The 22,878-nt window shown below is 32.7% G+C and overlaps 4 protein-coding genes across 5 annotated transcripts; 2 read left to right on the forward strand and 2 right to left on the reverse strand.

The window, feature by feature from the left end:
- The first annotated feature begins 918 nt into the window (after positions 1-918).
- On the forward strand, positions 919-3,736 carry LOC108812310 (protein PHR1-LIKE 1). 2 transcript variants are annotated; one of them, XM_018584542.2, is made up of 7 exons: positions 919-1,071; positions 1,862-2,578; positions 2,675-2,751; positions 2,868-2,913; positions 3,040-3,100; positions 3,219-3,288; positions 3,375-3,736. In XM_018584542.2, exons 1-7 carry the CDS (start codon positions 1,062-1,064, stop codon positions 3,591-3,593), a joined length of 1,200 nt encoding a protein of 399 aa, XP_018440044.1. In that variant the 5' UTR covers positions 919-1,061; the 3' UTR covers positions 3,594-3,736. The 2 variants fall into 2 exon arrangements, with proteins under 2 accessions (XP_018440044.1, XP_018440043.1); XM_018584541.2 differs by lacking the exon at positions 919-1,071 and having other exon boundaries at positions 1,804-2,578.
- LOC108812309 (serine/threonine protein phosphatase 2A regulatory subunit B''beta-like) lies at positions 3,276-7,635 on the reverse strand. Its single transcript, XM_056988102.1, has 13 exons — positions 7,032-7,635; positions 6,697-6,908; positions 6,502-6,607; positions 6,317-6,416; positions 6,094-6,199; positions 5,907-5,997; positions 5,432-5,573; positions 5,204-5,351; positions 5,002-5,111; positions 4,771-4,927; positions 4,414-4,539; positions 4,174-4,318; positions 3,276-3,558 (listed from the first exon to the last, which is right to left on the reverse strand). Exons 2-12 carry the CDS (start codon positions 6,886-6,888, stop codon positions 4,220-4,222), a joined length of 1,377 nt encoding a protein of 458 aa, XP_056844082.1. The 5' UTR covers positions 6,889-6,908; positions 7,032-7,635; the 3' UTR covers positions 3,276-3,558; positions 4,174-4,219.
- Positions 7,636-7,785: 150 nt separating this feature from the next.
- Positions 7,786-12,279, reverse strand: LOC108812308 (serine/threonine protein phosphatase 2A regulatory subunit B''beta). Its single transcript, XM_018584539.2, has 13 exons — positions 12,001-12,279; positions 10,671-10,907; positions 10,486-10,591; positions 10,293-10,392; positions 10,018-10,123; positions 9,809-9,899; positions 9,427-9,568; positions 9,158-9,305; positions 8,963-9,072; positions 8,729-8,885; positions 8,473-8,598; positions 8,237-8,387; positions 7,786-8,076 (listed from the first exon to the last, which is right to left on the reverse strand). The coding sequence occupies exons 1-12, from the start codon at positions 12,145-12,147 to the stop codon at positions 8,247-8,249; spliced, it is 1,611 nt and encodes a 536-aa protein (XP_018440041.1). The 5' UTR covers positions 12,148-12,279; the 3' UTR covers positions 7,786-8,076; positions 8,237-8,246.
- Positions 12,280-18,546: 6,267 nt separating this feature from the next.
- LOC108809026 (GDP-mannose 3,5-epimerase) lies at positions 18,547-21,638 on the forward strand. Its single transcript, XM_056989975.1, is given in 8 exon segments — positions 18,547-18,740; positions 19,386-19,802; positions 19,885-19,981; positions 20,471-20,540; positions 20,543-20,599; positions 20,686-20,818; positions 20,894-21,101; positions 21,187-21,638. Coding segments are annotated over 7 exon segments (1,137 nt in total). The 5' UTR covers positions 18,547-18,740; position 19,386; the 3' UTR covers positions 21,343-21,638.
- Positions 21,639-22,878: the final 1,240 nt, after the last annotated feature.

A 22,878-nucleotide genomic window follows, 5' to 3' on the forward strand; every position in this document is an offset into this window, starting at 1 on the left:
TGACTAAGCATTTTTGCTTCTTTTTATAAAGGGTAAGCATCCTTTTAATAGTTGTTTAACATAATATCAAACCAAAAATAAAAATATATCTTTTTTTAATCATGTGATTGCAAAGTTTTTTGGGTTTACCTGGACATATTTCATTCGGGTTGTTGAATAATTGTTCTTTTTCTACCGAAGATATTTGTTATATTGTTCGGTCTAAATGCTAAGAAAAGCAGATATTTTTTATTTTTTAAAAATCTAAATAACTATCTTATTTTCTAAATTACCTTTTATTTTAGTTAATATGATTTTCTGAATGCTCAATTATATGTTTTCCCAGTCTTCAATAAAATTTCCCATTTTTAAAACTAAAAAGTAAGTAAAAGGTATTAAGAAAAAAGTAAGCAAAAGGTTATGAATGTGTAAAGCTTTACACCAAATAACTAGTTTCTTAGAAAACTAAAAAACAAAATGATATCATCATTAACACATATCATTCAGAATCAGTTTTAAAAAAAAGAAAAAAAAAACACATATTATTCCAAATGTTTAACAAATCTCCTTATCTGATATTTCAGAGTTCTCCACCATCACCTAATTAATTCTTTACAGAAAAAAAAATGTTGCCATCTTCCAGAGTTTCAATTAATATCGTTTCAGTTATCATTCACATACAAAAAAAAAATTAGTCTAATTCAACGGTGCTTTATAACCAGAATAATTCACTGCTACAAATTAAAATTTTATTGCACTTTGACCAATCAAAATATTCATATTTTTTACTAAATTTAAGAGAGCCAAAAATAACCATTAGTGGGTCCCGTTCTGGATCTTCTACAACAAAGAAAAAAAAGAATATTCGTACTCTGTGAAACTCTCAGCCGTTGATAGAGTTACACGAGTGGAATCCAGCGGCCAGGAAAGCTTTAAAAAAACCCTGGTGGACACAACATAAAGGAGAAAGCAGAGTTCTTTGAAGATATCGAGAAGACAAATACTTGAAACCAAAAAGCCTTCTTCTTCGATCAATCATCATCATCAGACATCAGGGCCCCCCCTGTTCCGTGCCGCCGTCGATGAGTTCAAGTACGAGATTCTCTTACCTAATATCTCTTTCTCTATAGTCTGATGGTTAAATGAAGAGGAAAGTTCTCAACTTTCACCTTAGTTTGTGAATTTTCAATCAAAAGGTTTAATTTTTCGTGATGGGTTAGTATAATCTTATGAAGAAAGAGTTTATGTTGAAAACCCATCTGGGTTTAGATCCTAGAGTTGCCTTTTTGATTGTAAAGCTTTAAACTTTGATTTGATTCTGAGTGTGTGTTTTAGTAATTGAAAGTATTCTCTCTTGCTAGTTTCAAAAAAAAAAAAAAAGTATTCTCTCTGGTTCATCAAAAGCCATACCTTTGTGAAAGTGGGCTGTAAAATTTCATTCTTTAAGCATTGATTCCATATCTTATTTATGTAATGGACTTTCACTATCTATAGATGTAAGATGCTTCATTGTTTTTCTTGATAATAATAATAAAAAAAACAAGCACACTAGATTTGTCCTCTCATTTCCTTTTACTGTTATTAGATTTTGAGAGGTAAGAGTTTTGTTTTTGATCTAAAAGCAAAACAAAAAGTTGAGAATATTCCTGAGCAGACTGTTTTTGACTAATAAAAAAAAAGAATTTATTCAATGGTTCATCTCCTCTGCCATAATAAAAGTTATTATCTTCTAGTGAGTCTCACTCATGCATCAAAATTTCATTGCAAATTCATTTTTTCTCCATTTTGAGTTTAGGATAATACTGTGTGGTGTTGTGACAAAACTGCTCTTTTTTTAAGATGACTATGGCTAATGATTTCGGATACTCAACATCTTTTTCAGCTCTGCATACTCCTCCTGTAGAAGACAGATACCCTAACTCCCTCTGGGGTTCATCAGGGCAGGAACTGATGAACAACCCTGTGCCTTATCAGGTGGTGGGCTCTGGTGGCAACTCTGGTGGCTATATGTTTCCTTCTCCCTCCGGACTCTGCAATGTTTCACCTGTCTTATCTCATGGAAAGATGCCCCAAACTCAGCCACCTGTTGCCACCATGCCAAGTGACAGGCAGGATTGCTTTTTGGAAGCACAGTCCTCGTCGTTGATGATGAATCATCAGCACCTTCTTCCGGAGTTTTCAGATCCGCTTGAAGACTTCTTTGATTTCTCTGACCATGTTCCTGCTCTGAATCCAACACAAGGAGAGAGTAGTGACCTAAGGGTGGGCGGTTCATCCGTGGAGATTCATGAGAAGAGTGAGTGGCAAAGCTGGGCGGATCAGCTGATGTCTGTTGATGACAATGGTTCGGAGCCGAACTGGTCTGAACTTCTTGGAGATCCAAATCCACACAATCCAACACCAACACCATCTTTGGATGTACCGAGGCAAGAGATAGTAGTAGCTAACCAGCAGCAGAAGCAGCAGAATCAGGTGGTTTCGTTGGAGGAGCAGCTGAACTCATCAGCTAGTGGAGCAACAACTAAACAGCGGATGAGATGGACACCAGAGCTTCATGAGGCGTTCGTTGAAGCTGTTAATCAGCTTGGTGGTAGTGAACGTGCGTAATCTCTTTCTTCTTCTCTTTGTTCCTTCAAAATAATAGTGGAACCTAATCGTTTCTTGACTATTTTTTTTTTAATAATTTCAACCACAGGAGCCACGCCTAAGGCTGTTTTGAAGCTCTTGAATAACCCTGTCTTGACCATTTATCATGTCAAAAGCCATCTCCAGGTTTGTTCTTACCCATGTGTTTGTTTCTTTTTGCATCTCATGTTGTTGCTTAAGTCTTTAACTCATTTCTCATTTCTCATTTTCTACTGTCTTTATGTTAAACTCTCTTTCTACAGAAATACAGAACGGCAAGGTACAAACCAGAGACTTCAGAAGCTACAGGTTAGGATCTCATATAGTTTCACTGAACACTTGTACAGTTTTCCTAAGATTCAAACCACATAGGCCTCTAAAGGATTAGTCACTCTCTACAAAAGGCTTATTAATCTTGTTTCTTTCTTTGCACAGGAGAACCTCAAGAGAAGAAGCTGACATCTATAGAAGATATCAAATCTCTTGACATGAAAACGTAAGAGAACTCAGTTTCCTGACTGCATAACAAACTAGAGAGTATTGATTGTAATAGTGTTAATACTTGTATGTGATTCTAGCTAATTAGTTTATGTTTTGTATTTCTTCTTTTCCAGGAGCGTTGAGATCACACAAGCTCTAAGGTTACAGATGGAAGTTCAGAAACGTCTCCATGAGCAGCTCGAGGTAAATGATTATTATAACCAGAAAGAGAGAGTATTAGTCTATGGTGACTGTTGGCTGATGTTTGTTTAAATATATATATGTCGCAGACTCAAAGGGCGCTGCAGTTACAGATTGAGAAACAGGGCCAATACCTACAGATGATGTTTGAGAAACAACAGAAGTTAGAAGAGAACAACAAGAGCTCTTCCTCATCAAAGCAGCAATGCAACGGCGCATCTGCAGAAGCCGAATCTGGTGTTGTCGTGACACAAGCATTGGACCAAACCGAGTCTTCAGCATCAAGGAAACGGGCCAGAGAAGATTAGTTTAGATTGAAAAAAAAAACATATTAAGGTTGATTTGGTTTGGTCAGACATGTTTATTGAGAGTTAAGTTATAGGTTGTTTTGTGGAGAACACAGAGATGCATTAAACTACAGTTTTGTTAAAAGAAAAAATTGTTTCTTTCATAGGAAGCAGTTTGCTTTAAAGGCCCTGAAGATTAATTAAACAGAGTAAAATGGCCTGTTTCTTCTTATATAGCAAACGTGTTCCTCAAGAATTTCACAAAATAAGATGGCATACTACAAACAATAACGCAATCAACCTTCTCTCATCTAAAGTGATAACCCTGTATATTAAAACAAACCAAAACCTGAAACCACTTCCTTGGATTCCTCTAAAAAACAGAGCTAAACCCAAAACAAAACAAAAAAGAAGGAACTATGGCATTGGTTTTCACATAACACATTTACAAAGCTATGACCAACCAAGAAATAGAAACATCAGAGCACCAGTGAATGCATTTACAAGCCATGAGATTAGACGATTCTTAACAAATAAAAATTCTGTATCAACCATTGTCACGGGTTTATAAAGAAGAGAGTGAATCCAAGGTAAGTTTTACCTTTATTAACTCATAAAAGGAGTCTCCAGTGACTCATCCTTAAACCTCAACACTTCCATTCAATGCATCTATCATCCATCGAAAGCCTTATGTAATCTCTATGTGCAAAACGTTCCCACTCTGTCAGCACAGGGTTCTCACACTCCTGTTTCCGTTTTTTTTTTTTGACATTTTTGAAACGTTATAAGATTCTCCCCTCCCCCACCACCCAAGCAAGTTTAAATATCAGACGACATGTACCTGAGGAATAAGTAATAGATCATGTGTTTCAAATGCCATAAATTTGTTTAGGTTAAACAGCATGTTGAAGACTTCTCCAGAGAGTTTGGAGCCCTTCAGGTCACGCAGGGTAATATAGCTTTCTTTCTGCGCAAGGAAACAAGAAACGATCATATACATATATAAAAAAATATGCAAGAGTCAGAAACAAATATTAGTTAACATGAACTACTGTTTTTTTTTTTTACTAGTTCACCAAGATTTAAGTCAGCTTCTAGAACCAACAAACAACTTCTGATACCATCCTACTTTCCTTTAAATACTAGAATGGCTTGAGCATATAATAACCACAATATCATGAAATATAATTGTTTCAACCTCTGGTCTAATCATATCAATAATCTGGCACAAGACATCCTCAAAAAGAACAGCCTCTTCCTCCAAGCACTCCTTCCAACGCATCTGCTCCTCATAAAAGAATAGCATTTCATCTCTTGTAAGAATCCCATTCCCATCCAAGTCTACGCACTTAAACCTGGTGCAACATATCATTATGTCACAGATCAAAATGCTCTCTCTCTCTCTCTGGATCCTTGCGTCACAGCTTACCAGTATTCTAGGCTAGACACTGACGATTTATCTTCTTCCGCAAGTATGAAATAGACAAAATCCTCATACCCTATCTTCCCTTCACCTTTGCTAGTGAACTTCCTAGCAACCTGAGTAGCAAAACCAATGCATTATCAGTAAAGAGAACTAATAACTTGGAACAATAAAGGACATATTGGATCAAGGTCTTTAAGACAAAAACCTGGGAGAATATTCTGTCGACAATACGTAAAGTTAGAGCATGGTTTCCATATCTCATAAGATCTTCTTTGTCAATCAGGAGATCATGATCCGTATCCAGCTCACAGAACTTGCAGTGTATGACATAGAAATGCTCATATGAGAAGTACCTAATAGAAAACTGTTGATGTCAAATACTACTATATATACAACAATAGTTCAGATGAACTCTTTTTTTTTTGTTCAGTACCTCAACACTTTGTTGATGTCTTCTTCTTGGTCAGCATGAATCATTGCATCAATTAAGTTTCCACGTCTAAGCTCCCTAAATGTAAGTCGACCACTTCCAGATCTATTTATGTAGTAAAATATTCTGTAGATGACAGTTTCAGCTGGTCCAGCAAGTTAATTAAAAGTGTATCAGACCAACTTGCCAGTCATAAGAATATATCTAAGACAACATAAAAAATTTACCTTATATAAAACATCTCAAATCCATATAGAGCAATGCCATGTCATTATCTTGACACATCAATCAAAACTATCTTAGTTATCTAGTAATGTCATTGATTTAGTAAATATCTGATATATTTAGATAAGACATCATTCCAGACTTTACTGTAACTAAACATCTACTTGGAAGAATAGTTTCTACAACTAAACAACGTACTCAAGCAACACCAAGAGGAAGAACAAAACATGAGATAAAATTGGATATTACTGACCATATCTTTCTTGGAACTCAGGTTTAGTTTGCAGGAACGCTAGGCCAGGATGTGATGACAACAGTTCTTTAAGTAGTGGTTTGAAATCATCCTGCCGGAAAATTGAAAATGCAAAAAATAAGGATAAGAAGATTGGTAGATAAACTCTGTTGTCATGACTGAATATGCCAGATTAAAAGAATATTACCTTAACAATAAAATTCTGATTGTACTGCTTTAGTATCTTAAAGACTTGTGTGGCTGTATCCATTGTCAACATGTTGACGTTAACCCAATAATTAACGAATGCTTCTCTGCATAGTAAACACTAAAAGACTGTTACAATACTCATGAACAAGTGGCTATTAAAATGAGAAGCACACTGCAACTTATGTGCATATAAACACACACACACACACACAGATACACACCTGGGAACAAAACCTGTATTATTGAAATCGATCTTCCTGAAAAGTAAAGCGGAGAAGAAAGATGGGAGCTTGCAGATTTCTCTGGTTACTAATTTGAATTCTGAGTATGAGAAAATGAGTATTAGAGTTAATAAGGCAGCTAGTGTGAGTGTTACCTTTTAATATTACTATGACTAGTTAGTTACCTTGTATCTGAAGTCCATCCAAGTGACCACAGAAAAAATGGTTGATACTAAACATACATTGCTCTTTCATCTCGATTGATGGTGGGCGACCATTTTGAAAATAAAACTGCAGCCAGTGGTGTTTCTACTCCATAAGTGAGCCCAAATATAATAATGCACTTGTTAAATTTTTTTTTTTTTGCAGAAGTTGAGAACCTGAGGCAATGGCTCTTTAACAAGCTCCTTGGTTACTTTTAGTGAGGAACTGAAGTTAGAAAGGGCAGGTCTCTGTTTCTTCTTACGCGGTGAACCACAAGTCCTCGGTAAAATCCCCTCAGATGGTGTGGTGGCAGAACTTGAAGCAGATGCACTTGCAGTTAGAACATTCAAAGGAGCTCCTCCAGCCATGGCATCAAGAAGCAATGAAACTAAGAAAACAGAGCAAAACAAAGTTTAAACTTTCCGGTACACCGAATCTAAGGCAGTAAAGTCAAAGAAATGAAGGAAGAGCAGAGTTCAAGAAGTGAGAAATGTCAGAAATGGAAATATACCTGTTTGGGAGGGAAGAGAAAGACACTTGGTCAAAGAGGTTCAGCGTGAATCCTGGTTTAGAGATCAGCAGAGAGGAAGACATATCTCTTGTAGCTGCAACGAATCCGCGTCAAGGCAAGGCAAGCCATGCGGCTCATGCCAACAAGGAAGATTAGATGTGGACAAGAAGGAAACCGAATCGAGCTGCTGCTATTGAAGTGTTACGAAGCTAAACATTTTCAACCACAACATGGAATCAGATTGCCGAACAAGGAGGAGTGTTAAAGTGGTCGAGGTCACGACAATGTTCTTCTTGACAGCGATCCGGAGAATTTTCATTAAAACAATATCTGGTTGACCAGAAAAGGTAAGTACAACAGTAAGTAGAGTTAGGTCTCCACCCAATTTATTCTATTACATCACTCAGGTTTTTTGTTGTTTAGGTATTTGAAACTAATATCCAACATCAAAAGATCCGGATGTGTACTACATACTAATTGAGCCATCTCCTACACAATTTCAGTATAGCAACGATTGGGCTATTAATGAAAATAAAATGACATACAAGAATATAAGCATGTCTTCTTTAGTTCTTAAGTAACTTTTTATTATGAGATGCCTATGTTCTTCTCAGCTGTTAAGCATCATGAGATCCAAGCTCCTGAGTTAATGAAATTAACATCCTTTAGCAACAAAGTAGTTGACATACAAGAACATAAACCATACTTTGGAGTATTTTAAGATGGGGCTCGATACGATTTGAGCTTAGCCAAAGAAAAAATAAAACACCAACCAATTGATTAAAAGAACATTAACATTCCTGAATGGAAAAGTACCATAGAAACTAGAAACTCTGTAAAACATGCAGTCTGCATCGCTTGCTGTTTGTAATAATAATAAATAAAATGGAAAAAACTTGTCTATATATAACAACAGCTAACTGAAAAGGAAAACACCAGTTTCCCGATTTCAAACCTGCATTCCCAATTGCGAAGCAGATATATAAATACTCTTCTTTCTCTTTCTTTCGTTTCACTACAGCAAGTTCCCAACATCTTTTCTCAACTGCATGATTAAAACAACATATAAGTTTTTTTTTTTGCTTTTTTCTTTTCTTATCCATCCCACTAATTCTAGTTTCTGTTGCTTCTAAGACTAAATGATTGTTCATTATCAACATAACGGGTCTATAGCAAAGAGGACAGTGAATACATGGGGAGGTTACCTTTACGAACTCAGAAGGGAGCCTCCAATGACTCATCCCAAACCTCAGCACTTCCATTGGAAGCATCTTCAACATCTTCTTCCATTGAAAGCCTTATGTACTCTCTATGTGCAAAACGATCCCACTCTGTCAATGTAGGGTTTTCACGTTCCTGTTTCCATTTGACATTTTTCATAAGAGAACCGCAGCACCAAGAAAGCAGTAATGTTAAAAAAAAAAAATCAGACAAGACGTACCTGGCGAATGAGGAACGGATCCCGTGTTTCAAATGCCATAAACTTATTAAGATTAAAAAGGATGTTGAAGACGTTTCCAGAGAGTTTGGAGCCTTTCAGGTCACTCAGGGTTATATAGCTTTCCTCCTGTGGAAAGCAACAAGAAACAATGAAACACGAACAATCAAATTGTGAGAGTCGGTGAAGATGACTATAAACATCAGAGCTATGTCTTAAGAACATGATATCAAATAATAACATGAGACATATTGTTCACCTCTGGTCCGATCATATCAATTATCTGGCATAAGATATCCTCAAAAAGAACAGCCTCTTGCGCCATACACTCCATTCGATGCAACTGCTCCTCATAAAAGAACTGCATCTCATTTCGCGTAATAATCCCATTCCCATCCAAGTCTACGCACTTAAACCTGGTACGATACATCATTATGTTAGATCAAAATGATATCTGTCTAGCACCTTTGGATCCTTACGTCACACAGCTTACCAGTATTCTAGGCTCGGCTCTGACGATTTATCTTCTTCCGCAAGTATGAAATAGACAAAATCCTCATACCCCATTTTCCCTTCAATTTTGCTACTAAACTTCCTAGCAACCTGAGTAGAAATTAATGCATCCATCATGAGAGTCGTCTTAATAAAATTTTGCAACTAGGAAGCATGCAAAAAGATTTAGACAAACCTGGGAGAATACTCTGTCGACGATCCGGTAAGTTAGAGCATGGTTGCCATATTTCATAAGGTTTTCTTTGTCAATCAGGAAATCATGATCTGAATCCAGCTCCCAGAACTTGCAGTATATGACATAGAAATGCTCGTACGAGAAATACCTAGTTTTCAAAGTTAATAAAAAAGTGTTGATGCCAAAACAAGAGCCAAAAAATCTACAAGTTGCAGCTCAAAGCTTGATTCAATATTTACAGCAACATAACAGACTTGTTTTGTCAGTACCTCAACACTTTGTTGATATCTTCTTCTTCGTCAGCGTGAAGCATAGCATCAATTAAATTTCCTCGTTTAAGCTCCCTAAATGTAAGTCGCCCATTTCCAGATCTATTTATGTAGTAAAAGATTCTGTAGGTAACAGTTTCAGCTGCCCATCAAAAAACAATATATCAGAAAGCCGTATTTTCCAACAGTAACAAATGGGAAAAAAAAAGTAGCTTCTAGACAGTGTTAAAACTAAAAGTGTTCTCGCAGCCTCATGATCACAATTCACGTTAATAAGCTACAAAAACTTAGCAATCAAGGAAAATTATCCCGTTGTCATCATTATTTGGAGATGAGATGAAATAGGAAACTGACTAAAGCGCAACTGAAGTTAAGACCTAACCGTATCTTTCTTGAAATTCAGGTGTGCCTTGCAAAAACTCTAGTCCAGGATGCGTTGCTAAAAGTTCTTTAAGTAGCGGCTTAAAATCCTCCTGTGGATGAAAATGCAAACAGATGAGAAAAGATGTTGGAGAAAGACATTGACTACAATTACTGAATAAGTCAATCAAAATTTTATCAAAAGAAAAAAAGTCAATCAAAAGAAATTACCTTGACAATGAAGTTTTGATTTTGCTGCTTTAGTATCTTAAATATTTGGGTCGTCATATCCATTATCAACATGTTCCCGTTTACCCAATAATCAATAAATGCTTCTCTGCATAAACGAGAAAAAAGTCACTGTAAGAGCCTATTATAATTGGTTGTACAACATTTTCACCCCAAAACTCAATGAAACGCGGATATAAAATGAGAAGCAAATTCAAGCTTGAATCACACTCCAAATATCAGATTCCTTAGTACACAGAACATAAAAAGGCACACACCTAGTAACAAAACCTGTACTATTGACATCGATCTTCCTGAAAAGTGAGGTGGAGAAGAATGATGGGAGCTTGCAGATTTCTCTGGTGACTAATTTGAATTCTGAGTATTGAAAAGGGTTAAAAGTTAATAAGGTATGTCCGTATAAATTTCACTTCATATATTAAAAACAAAAAGAACTCATGATTCTGTTACCTTGTATTTGCAGTCCATCCATATGGCCATAGAAAAAGTGGTTGACTCTAAACATACATTGATCTTTAATCTCAGTTGGAGGTGGGGGACCATTTTGAAAATAAAACTACACCCATCATAAATAAATGACTCCGTTAGAACACAAAAAAAACGGAAGTAGGAAAAAAAGGATGCACATGCAAAACCTGAGGTATGGACTCTTTAACCGGCTCGTTGAGCACTTTAAGAGGAGAGCCTAAATTAGAAGGAGCCCTCTGTTTCATCGTACGCGGGGAGCCACAGCTTCTAGGTGAAAGTGGAGGAGCACTTCCAGCTGGGAACATGGAAGGTAAAGAATTGGTGGTGCCAGGACCAGAACCAGATGCACTTCCAGGAACATTCAAAGGAGCCCCAGACATTGCATCTTGAAGCAATGATGCAACCTATAAAAATAGGGAAAGATAGAAAATTTCAGTGAAAAAGAAACTGTTTACAATAATAATTCTACTATTTTAGTAGAAGCATAACGCATGAAGAGAAGAGAAGAGAAGCAAAGAGTCTATATGATAACAAATCTGCTCTACACAAAAAAAAAACCTAAACATCGTCTTCCACAATTCCTATCTGTCCAAATAGGCAATTCCTATTTAAGAGAGCATAACGAAAGAATCAAAATCAAACAGTCATTTTGCTAACAGATCTACTCCACACAGAAACCTAAGCATCTTCTTCCTAAGGAAAGACAATAGCTCCGGGAAAGATTCTCGTCTTCCACAACTCATATAAATCCAAATAGGCAATAAACAAAAGCGCAGTGAAGCATCTCTTCCACAGTTCCTATCTATCCAATATGCAATTCCTAATTAAGAGAAACATAACGCACAAAGAAATCAATATCTAAACAGTCACTCTGATAACACATCTACTCTACACAGAAACCTAAGCATCTTAGGTTTAAAGATTCACGCCTTCCACAACTCATATCCAACCAATAAGCATCAAACAAAGCGCACTGAGGCATCATTTTCCGAAAAACCTATTTATCCACTACGCAAGATTCCTATTAAAGAGAAACATAACGCATGAATAAATCAAAAGAATCAAAACAGTGACTTCGATAACAAATCTACTCTACACAAAAAAAAACATAAGCGTCTGTCTTCCACAATCCCTATCTATCCAATATGCAATTCCTAATTTAAGAGAGTAAAGAAATCAAATTTCAAATAGCCACTTTGATAACAAAACTACTCCAAGTATCGTCTTCCACAATCCCTATCCATCCTAATTAAGAGAAACACAACGCATGAAGAATTCAATATCAAAAATCAAAAACAGTCACTTAGATAACAAATCTAATCCACACAGAAACCTAAACATCATCATCTTCCTAAGGAAAACACTATTTCGCAGTAAGACACACACCAATAGGCACACAGTTAGTCACTCTGATACCAAAACCTAAGCATCTTCCTACCTATCCAATACGCAATCAAAAGCTCTACAGAGAAACCATTAAGGCAAAGCGAAATTGACCTGTCGATTAGCTTCGGGGAGCGAAAGCCACTGATCGAAGAGCTTCTGCGTGAAATCGGGTCTCGATTTGAGGACGAAGGTAGACATCTCAGGGAGCTGGAGCAAATCGGCATCGAGAGAAGCCATGTCGTCGTCGACCATACTCATAACTGAATCGCATCAACAGCTAGCGAGCGAGCGAGGAAGTGGTGGAAGAAACCCTAGATCTCCTCTCTCTCTCTCTCTCTCTCTCTCTCTCTCTCTCTATAAAAAGATGGGGGGGGAGGGCAAATGAAAAGAGAATCTGCTTCCTTCCATTTTAACTCTCCGATTTAAGATAGAAAGTCAAGGAAAAAAAATGCATTATTTTATTTTATTTTGACTTATGAATTAACACGCAGGAAAAGAATCTGATTCCTTCCATTTTCTCCGATTTGTAACTATATATCCAAGATCTAGTCTGGATTTGTTTTAGATTCTGTTGATAATATTTCAAATTTCAAATATGTATATCCAAATACTGGATACTAATTCGATTAGAGAAAAATATTTTCGTTTTTCATTTATTTTAATAAAAATAAAAATCATTTAAAAACAAATAAATAATACTTATCAAATCTCCAACACAAAATTATATAGTAATCATTTATAAAATTAAGGAAATTGTATATAATCTAGCAATCAAAATATTTATAAATTTTATACAACTTACAAATTTTTAACATTTTTTAAAAAATCATATATTATTTAAAATTATTTATAAAAATAATACTATTATTTTTTTGAAAAATAAATATCTTCATAAAGATTATAGAATTACTTATGAAGATTAACAAAATAACTTTTAGAGCTTTATAAAATTATTTATAAAGATTTATGAAGTCATTTTTGAGAGCTTGCAAAATCATTTAGTAAAACTTATAAATCATTATAAGCGTCTAAAAATCATTTATCAAATTCTATTCTACTATATAATTAACTAAGAAAGCACTTAAACTATTTTTGTGACGTGTCGTTCATATATGAAAATTTCAAAAAATGTTTTAATTTAATTGGACAAAGATTTTTTACTTTTCATTTATTTTAATTAAGAGAGAAAATAATTTAAGAACCAATAAGTAACATTTATCAAATATCTAACACAAAATAACATATAGTAACTATTTATAAAATTAATGAAAGTGTATATAATTTATCATCAATTCCTTTCTAGGAATCAAAAATATTTATAAACTGTATATAATTTTTTAAAAAATTATTAATTTATCGGAACTGATATAATGACTTCTACAATTTTATATAAAATTTTTACTATCTTTTAACTTTTTAAAAAAATCATATATTATTTAAAATTATTTATAAAATTAATATTATTATTTAAAAATATATAAATCTGTTCATAAATATTATAAAATTACTTATGAAGATTTATAAAGTTATTTATGAGAGCTTGCAAAATCACTTAATAAGATTTATAAATCATTATAAGAGTCTAAAATCATTTATCCAATCTTATTCTACTATATATTGATTGAGTAGTTATTTAAGTGATTTTGGTTGACATGTCGCTTATATGAAGTTCAGAAAGTGTTTTAATTTGATTGAACAAATTTTTTTTCAATTTCATTTATTTTAGTTAAGAGAGAAAATAATTTAAGAATCAATAAATAGCATTACCAAATATCTAACACTCAATCACATATAGTAACTATTTATAAAATTAAGTAAAGTGTAAATTATCATCAACGCCTTTCTAGCAATCAAAATATTATAAATTTTATACAATTCTTTTAAATAATAATTTATCCAAATCGATATAATTACTTTACAATTTTATATAAAACTTTAATATCTTTTTTAAAAAACTTTAAAATCATATATTATTTAAAATTATTTATAAAATTATACTATTATTTAAAAAAAATATCCGTTCATAAAGATTATAGAAATGAACATTTATAAAATAACTTCTAGAGGTCTATAAAATTATTTATAAAATCAATACTATTTATTTAAAAAAATCCGTTCATAAAGATTATAGAAATAAAATATTTATAAAATAACTTTAGAGCTCTATATAAAATTATTTATAAAGATTTATAAAATTATTATGATGGCTTGCATAATCATTTATTAAGATAACAAAATCATTGTAAAGCGTCTAGAATCATTTATTCAATCATATCATATTTTATATTAAATGAAAAGTCACACTTAATGAGCTTTTGATCATGTGTCAATCACATAAAGAGTTTAAGAAAAACTGTTATTGAGTGATTTTCAATTTTCGATTAAATCTAAAATAAAAAGTAAGCTTAGAACTAATTATCACTTACCAAATAATCCAAATGATGTTACAAATAATAATTTGGTAACTAAATTTTAAAGTTGTAGAAAATGTATTTATTTCTGATTAATATTTATATATCTAATACTACATAAAATAATTAATAGAACACGATTTATAGAAATCGATTCTACATAAAACATTATATTTGTATTAAAGTATTATAATAACTACTAAGTCTTATAATATCCATATATGTCTTATAATCATTTATAAAAAAATAAAACATTTATAAAATCATTTATCATGGAATACAAAATTACTTTATCATAATTTTTAAATTATCTGTAAGAGTTTATAAAACATTTATAAGAAAATAAAAAAAATCCTTCTATAAATTAAACGAGTCATTTAAGTGATTTTTGCTACATTTTGATCATTTGTGAATTCTTAAGAAAAATTGTTATAATTTGCTTGGTCGAGATTTTTGATTTTATATATTTTAGGTTATAATTTAACGAAACATGTGAGAACGTTAATTTATAAAATATTTTGCATTTAAGTCAAATAAAATAGTGAATAAATTAATGTTATGATTGAATAGAATTCTAAAATAGATTTTTGGTTCATTAATTTTATGGTTTGTATTACTATTTAGAGAGAGAAATAAATATTTGACAAAAATATGTAAAAAAGTAGGAAAACATAAGCAAAAAATTTATAAAAAGAACAAAATGGTAAAGAAAAAAATAAGAAAATGTCGAATAAGATGCATAATATGTGTTGGAGAAGCTAATGTGATAATTACATATATAATTCCACAAGCATTTCTCACTACTAAATATTTATCAGTTATTTTTACATCAAATTTATGAAAACTTTTCGACATTCGATACATAATATATATTATACAATATTTATACCCATGAATACGCGGACAACCACCTAATTATTATTGTTTCTAATGGTACGCCTAAATAAATGTATTATAAGTAGGATTTTAATTGATTCCAAGTATGCAACTGATGCAAAGATTTTGCACTCAGATTTGCATTATGTTCCGTATGGTGGTCCTGGTTCACTATTTGAAGAAGTGCTGCAAGCTTGGTGGTCGGATCGGCGGTTGGGAATGGAGCTTCTCAGCTTCGGCGACGACGGATCCTGAAGACGACGTAGAGGTACATATATGATTAGATATACATATTTGATCTTTTATGTAAAATTTATAAGTATAAAAAGTTATTTATAAGTGAAAATAAGTAATTTTAGCTTTATAAACAATTAAGCTTATAAAAAGGAACAAAGTACTGAGACTAAAATATCTTTCAATAAAAAGAAAAATCATAAAATAAATTGAAATCTATCTACTTTTTCGTTCATAAATTTTGAAATGAAACAATCATATCTATTTTCCCCTAAATATCTCGTTATTTTCTTCATAACTTACCAACTCTTATATGAAAATTAAATTATCACTTAATTACATATTTATCTAGATACTCTAGTGTTAAGAATTTTTCTCTAAAGTCATTGTTTTCATTTCATTGGTTCTGATGAAATACTATTATTTAATGGACACCAATTACTTTACTAGTAAGAGCTAATATCTATTTAAATTTTAACTTTTATATATTTATATATTTACATTTAAACATCTGACATTAAAACAATTTCATTATTTTTATATTTATTGGTTAAATAATGGATGTTGGTGATGTTACAACAGTTAACTCATTCCTACATGAAACTAAATTTATGTTTACGTTCATATTTTTTTAGTATGATTCTGCAGAATCAACATATTCTGAATCAACTATGAATGATTTTTTTTTTGTAAATTTTAACATAATTTAAAAGTACTAAAGAGAGTAGCTCCAAGTAACTTAAAATCATAAGTTTTAATATTATATAACATATTAACTTAATTTTTATTTTTAAAAAATAAAACATAAGTATAATTTTGCTATAGTTGTCAATAAAATATACTTTAGTTAATTGCATTTATTTTTTTCAAGATAATAAAATGTTTATATATATAAAGTCTGATTTTATATAATATGTAAAAATAAAATTATACTTATGTTTATTATTTTTAAATAAAAATTTACTTTGATAAAAATATATTATATACACTCTTCATAAAATATTTATATCCGCGAAATCGCGGACAAACACTTAGTTTTAGTTTAGACTTTAGAGTGTGAAATCGAGTTTTCAATACTTTTTATTGAATTTTTAATTTTTATAATACTCTTTATTCAAATTATATTTAATATTTAAAATACTAATTTATTGAACTTGTTCGAGTTTTTTTGACAGTTTAAAGCGAGTAAAGATTCAAGATTCTGGCTACTGTTTGATTTAGATCTCGGTTCCGTCAGCAATGTCAAACAGAATATTAAAATGTAAATATTAACTTTAGAAGTTTAGTTGTTTTAAAAAAATCATTAAATCTAGTGTTATTTAGTGATGCACTTCATTAATTTTTCAAATGTTATATTATTGGATTAGATAATTGTGGATTTTGTGATAATAAGTGTTTAATGAAAATCCACTGTAAAAATGCATACAACCAATTTTATGTTTAAAGTTGAGTTTTTTTAAAAAGAAATATCATTTATTTATTAAATTATAAGTCAATATTTTGATTACTAGATCATCTCCAATGGATTTTTTTTCATTTTTCCCTCAAAACATCTTTTATTAACAATGTTTGTTATTATTTTATAACATTTTAAGTAACACTAAGTTTTAAAATTTATAGTTTAAAATGTTTATTTTAATTATTAATAGTTTAATTTAAGTTATTTTGTAAAATTTTAGATATATATGACAAATATTAACTAAATATAGTATGTCATGTTTTTCTGATTCTGAATATCCAAACCCGATCTGGATCCGATATGGATCCGAAATATTTTTAAGTATTTTACAGGTACTAGAATTAAAGACCCGAATGGACCTGGACCGGACAAAACCCGACCTGAAACAGACCCAGAAATTATAATTATCTATATGGATCCAAAATTTTTAGGACCCGAAAGGCCCGGAGCTAGAAGACCCAATCCAAACTCGACATGAGGACCTGGATGCCCAGACCTACTAGGTGACTAGACAACCATTTTTTTAAATTAAATGAATCATGGTGATATATTTTTGTCAAAAAAAAAAATCATGGTGATATATTTTATATTTAGTCTAAATTTAATGCTCTATATTTTTCACACAGGATATAGAATCAGCTAATATTTTATCATTTTTTGTTAATCAAAAATTTTATTGGATTTTCTTTAAACAATTCTGATATAAAAATATTTCAATTTTTTTTTTGTTAGTCAAAAATTGTTTTAGTTTTTTTCATACACAAAGAATCAAAAGGTTCATAAAAACTAGGGCTGGGAAAAAATCTGAACCCGAAAAACCGAACTGTATCCGATCCGAAAAAGTAGCACCGAACCCGAACCAAAATTGATTAAATATCCGAATGGGTTCAAAATTTCGGTATTTAAAGAACCGAAACCGAACCCGATCCGAACCGAAATATTTTGGGTACCCGAATGTATCCGAAATAAATTTATATACTTAAATATATACATTATTTTTATATATAATCTATATTAAAAATATTAAAAATATATAAGATACCTTTAAGTTTTCCAAAATACTCGGAAAATATACGCAAATAGTCAAAAGTAAATGTTTTAAATAGCTAAAGTATACTGAAAACACCAAAATAGTTAAATATCTATTGATTCTTTATCCAAATATTCAAAGAAAACCAAATTATATGTTAAATTAAGGTATTTTGACATATATGTTATGAAAATTTATATGTAATATATTATCTTTCTTATAGATTTTGAAAATTTAAAGTATATAATGAATTTTGAAAATTTAAAAACATTTTAAATAGGTTATCCGAACCCGAACCGAACCCGCAAAGATCCGAACCGGATCCGAACCGAAATTTAGAAATATCCGAATGGGGCTGAAATCTTTGACCCCGAAAACCCGAAACCCGAATGGACTGAACCGAAACCCGAATGGGTACCCGAATGCCCAGCCCTAATAAAAACCATCGGCTTTTATAAATTTATTTGTATTTCTAAAGTCCAAAACATAAGAATAGACAAATGCATTAAAAGTTTAAAACCATTATCAAATTATTTAAAAATGCTTTGAAAACTATAACTAATTTTTTTGCAAAATCAATTAAATTCTTCAATTGTTTTGGAGGTTATATTAGTCCTTTGCCAAAATTAAAAAGAAAAAAATACAGAGATGCAGTAACCGAAGATTTGAGAAAATTTAACAAAAACGAGTGGTGTTGCTCTGTTCTGTTCATCTTCCTCATCATCTCGTCTCCTTGTCTATAAATAACAATAACACACACGATTTCTCTCCCTCCCTCCCTCCTCCTTCCCCCAAAATCATCACATTTATCTCCTCTTCACCGTCTCGAAGCTTTCTCAGGGTAACTGATCTAACCCATGTTTGTTTTTCTGATTTGGTTAATATTAGAAATTACGAGATTTTGATATCTTCTTTGGAAGTATAAACTTAGAATCTCATGTGTGTTAATAGAAAGATTGTACATTTAGCCATTTGCATGAGATCTCACTGTTCCAGACTTGTTGGATTTTGCTTTTACCCCCTTCTCATTTTGATCCAGACATTACAAAGTTCAAGTCTTTACTGCTCTGTCTTACTAGCTTTTTTTGTTTTTTTTTTTGTCTCAATTTTGATTCGGACATTACAAAGTTTAAGTCTTTACTGTTCTGTCATACTAGGTTTTTGTTTTTGTCTCTTCTTAATTTTGATTCAGACATTACAAAGTTTAAGTATTTACTGTTCTGTCTTACTAGATTTTCGTTTTTTTCTCCTTAATTTTGATTCAGACATTACAAAGTTGAAGTCTTTACTGTTCTGTCTTACTAAATTTTATGTTTTTGTCTCTTCTCATTTTGATCCAGACATTACAAAGTTCAAGTCTTTATTGCTCTGTCTTACTAGATTTTTTTTTGTTTTTGTCTGAATTCTTATTTTTGATTCAGACATTACAAAGTTTAAGTCTTTACTGTTCTGTCTGACTAGTATTTGTGTGTTTTCATTGATACAGAATGGCGACAACCATCAATGGAAGTACTGACTACGGTGCCTACACATACAAGGACCTCTCAAGAGAACTCTACTGGCCTTCTCAGAATCTCAAGATATCAATCACCGGCGCCGGGGGTTTCATAGCCTCCCACATCGCTCGCCGTCTGAAGCACGAGGGCCATTACGTCATTGCCTCCGACTGGAAGAAGAACGAGCACATGACTGAAGACATGTTCTGCGATGAGTTCCACCTCGTTGATCTCAGGGTCATGGAGAATTGCCTCAAGGTCACCGATGGTGTTGATCACGTCTTTAACTTGGCGGCTGACATGGGTGGCATGGGTTTCATTCAGTCCAACCACTCGGTGATCATGTATAACAATACCATGATTAGTTTCAATATGATCGAGGCTGCTAGGATAAATGGGATTAAGAGGTTAGAGTTGAGTTTTTTTTTTTGAGTTTTTTTTATGTAAAAAGAGTTAAAAAGATTGGAACTTTTTGATGTGGGTTTTCAGGTTCTTCTATGCTTCTAGTGCATGTATTTATCCGGAGTTCAAGCAGCTGGAGACTACTAATGTGAGCCTCAAGGAGTCAGATGCCTGGCCTGCAGAGGTTTGTCTCACCCTAATGAGGATTCTCATTCTTTTTTTTTTTTGAATAACTAGGAGGCTCAAACCATTTTTAAATCACTTTCTTTTGGAGAGGAGACCCTTCCCAACGGGATTTGAACCTATGACCTCTTAGACACCTGCTAGATAACCTAAGAGTTTTAGCCATTAGATCGACTCCTTGTTGGTGATGATGTTTATCATTCATATGAAGAGTCTTTAATGCTCTCTCCGTATTTGAATAATTGATGTTTTAGATTTTAGTTTTGTATTTGAAAGATTGAATAAATAATGCATTTGTTTCTAAAACTGAAACATAAATTAGAATAAGAAAATATGAATAGTAAAAATTTACTGTAGAAATCAAAAAATAATAAAGAATAAATTGTAATTTAATTTTCTTAATATGTGTGTAAAGCTTAAAACTATCAATTATTCATATATACAGAGGAAGTACTAGATGATATGCAATGATTTATAATGTTATATATAGCCTCAAGATGCTTATGGTCTGGAGAAACTTGCAACGGAGGAGCTGTGCAAGCATTACAACAAAGACTTTGGATTGAGTGCCGCATTGGAAGGTTCCATAACATTTACGGTCCTTTTGGAACATGGAAAGGTAATAATACAAGACAAAAACAAAACAGTTTCCGGGAACTATTCTTTGTTTTTACCATTTTTGTTTAATATTTGGTAACTTTCAAGGTGGAAGAGAGAAGGCTCCAGCTGCTTTCTGCAGAAAGGCTCTTACCTCCACGGATAGGTTTGAGATGTGGGGAGACGGGCTTCAAACTCGTTCTTTTACATTCATTGATGAGTGTGTTGAAGGTGTACTCAGGTAAAGGGATTAGCTCCATATTAATAAATGATATCATTGTTGTGTTAATCTTCCTTGTCATGGTTGTGTTTTTAGGTTGACAAAATCAGATTTCCGTGAGCCTGTGAACATAGGAAGCGATGAGATGGTGAGCATGAATGAGATGGCAGAGATGGTTCTGAGCTTTGAGGATAAGAAGCTACCGGTTCACCACATTCCAGGACCAGAAGGTGTTCGTGGCCGTAACTCGGACAACAATCTGATCAAAGAGAAGCTTGGTTGGGCTCCAACGATGAGATTGAAGGTACCAATTACATTCTAAGTAGCTCAAAGTTTAGATGAGAGTTTGACATGTAATGTGTGACTTGGTTTTGGTGGTGGTGGATCAGGAGGGGCTTAGAATAACTTACTTCTGGATAAAGGAACAGATTGAGAAAGAGAAGGCCAAAGGCAGTGATGTGTCGCTTTATGGATCATCAAAAGTGGTTGGGACTCAAGCACCGGTTCAGCTCGGCTCACTCCGAGCTGCTGATGGAAAAGAGTAGATGGATGATGGAGAATATGGCCTTGATCAATATATAATTAAGGTCAGGAGAATGTTTAGTTATACCTTTAAGTAAGCTTTCCTACTATTATATTAAAAAAAAAGCAATAAGTGTTTTGGATTTGAGTGTCCTCTTTTGCTAATGATCTTGCTTGTTTTATAATTACTTTTTTTGGGGTTGAAAATGTTGTTCCTGTTAAGTTAAATTATACTATGTATAAGTATTATTGTGGTCCTGACACAACATGTTAAGTTGATGTTGTGGTACCAGGAATCTAGTGGCCGAGTTCTTATATTTTCTTACATCTTATCCAATATTTATTATATGTCTTTACAACATGATTACAGATTCCTCACCGTTCTTTTTCTGCCCACCACTTCTTCCTCCAGTTCCCCAGCCAAAACAATCGCACGTTACTATCCTCGTTGATTAAAATATTTTAATATCCCACACTGACTAAGAGTAAGAGTTTAACTAGGGAAAGCTTGTGACAAAAAAAAAAACTAGGGAAAGCCACATGGCACTCTCCTTTCGAACTAGCTTCTGTGGAATATTCTTTCTGGAAGGTGTATTCGGATTTTGATTATAGGTCTATCCTGATTCCTGACATAACTTCGTATATACATCAAAAGTTTTCAAAAAGTTACCAAGCGGCAAGCATCTTCTTTCCGTCTATAGAATCTATTTTATCATCCCTACTCGACAACAATTTCAATCAGACCAAATGGCAGACAATGTGGGGGTGTGGGTTCGAGCAGCTACTCAAAGAGTCGAAGACTGTTTTGAAACGTGTCTTGCTCCTTTGTCAACGGAAGTCTGGCTCTCTTCCTACACATTGTAATATTCAACGGTGCTATAGATGTCCTTATGAGCCCTCATAACTCATAAAAGCCCATGAATAAAACACTAAATGTTACTACAACTACATGAACAAAATATGTAAAATCGGTCCATCACTAGCATGATCATCTACTTTATCAAGGAACTAAGGATTATGTACAATTACATTCCAATAGCAGTTTAACCAAAGTCATACGTGCAATTTGTTTTACTCCGGATATTCAAATGAGTCATAGATATAAGAATATGTCAAAGCGAATCTCCTATATACTTGGATTGTTAGATAACATCCCTGCAATAGAGGAACTGATACTGAACTATCTTGTATATATACATTGTATCTTGTACATTGATAATCAAGGAAATACATAAGATTTCATGGTATCAGAGCTACAAGCTTAGATCTATATCTGCATAGGAGAACTTAGATTTCAAATCCACCAGTGTACTGATAGGAGATTCGCTTTGACATATTCTTATAATAGATCTATATCTGCATGACCATAAGATGAAGTGTAATGGGATGCTTTCAAATCCGGGTTTTTTAACAATCCCAAAACTCACACCACTAGATTACCATCTTTTTGTTGTCTATAAATCTATCTAGATAGTACTTTTAAAGCCATTACAAAGCAATAACGTTATAAGTTCAAATTATTAACGAATATTCAAACTTATAATATCTGCAACTTGAAA

This window comes from Raphanus sativus, chromosome 6, assembly GCF_000801105.2.
Source record: "Raphanus sativus cultivar WK10039 chromosome 6, ASM80110v3, whole genome shotgun sequence".
NCBI classification, from domain to species: domain Eukaryota; kingdom Viridiplantae; phylum Streptophyta; class Magnoliopsida; order Brassicales; family Brassicaceae; genus Raphanus; species Raphanus sativus.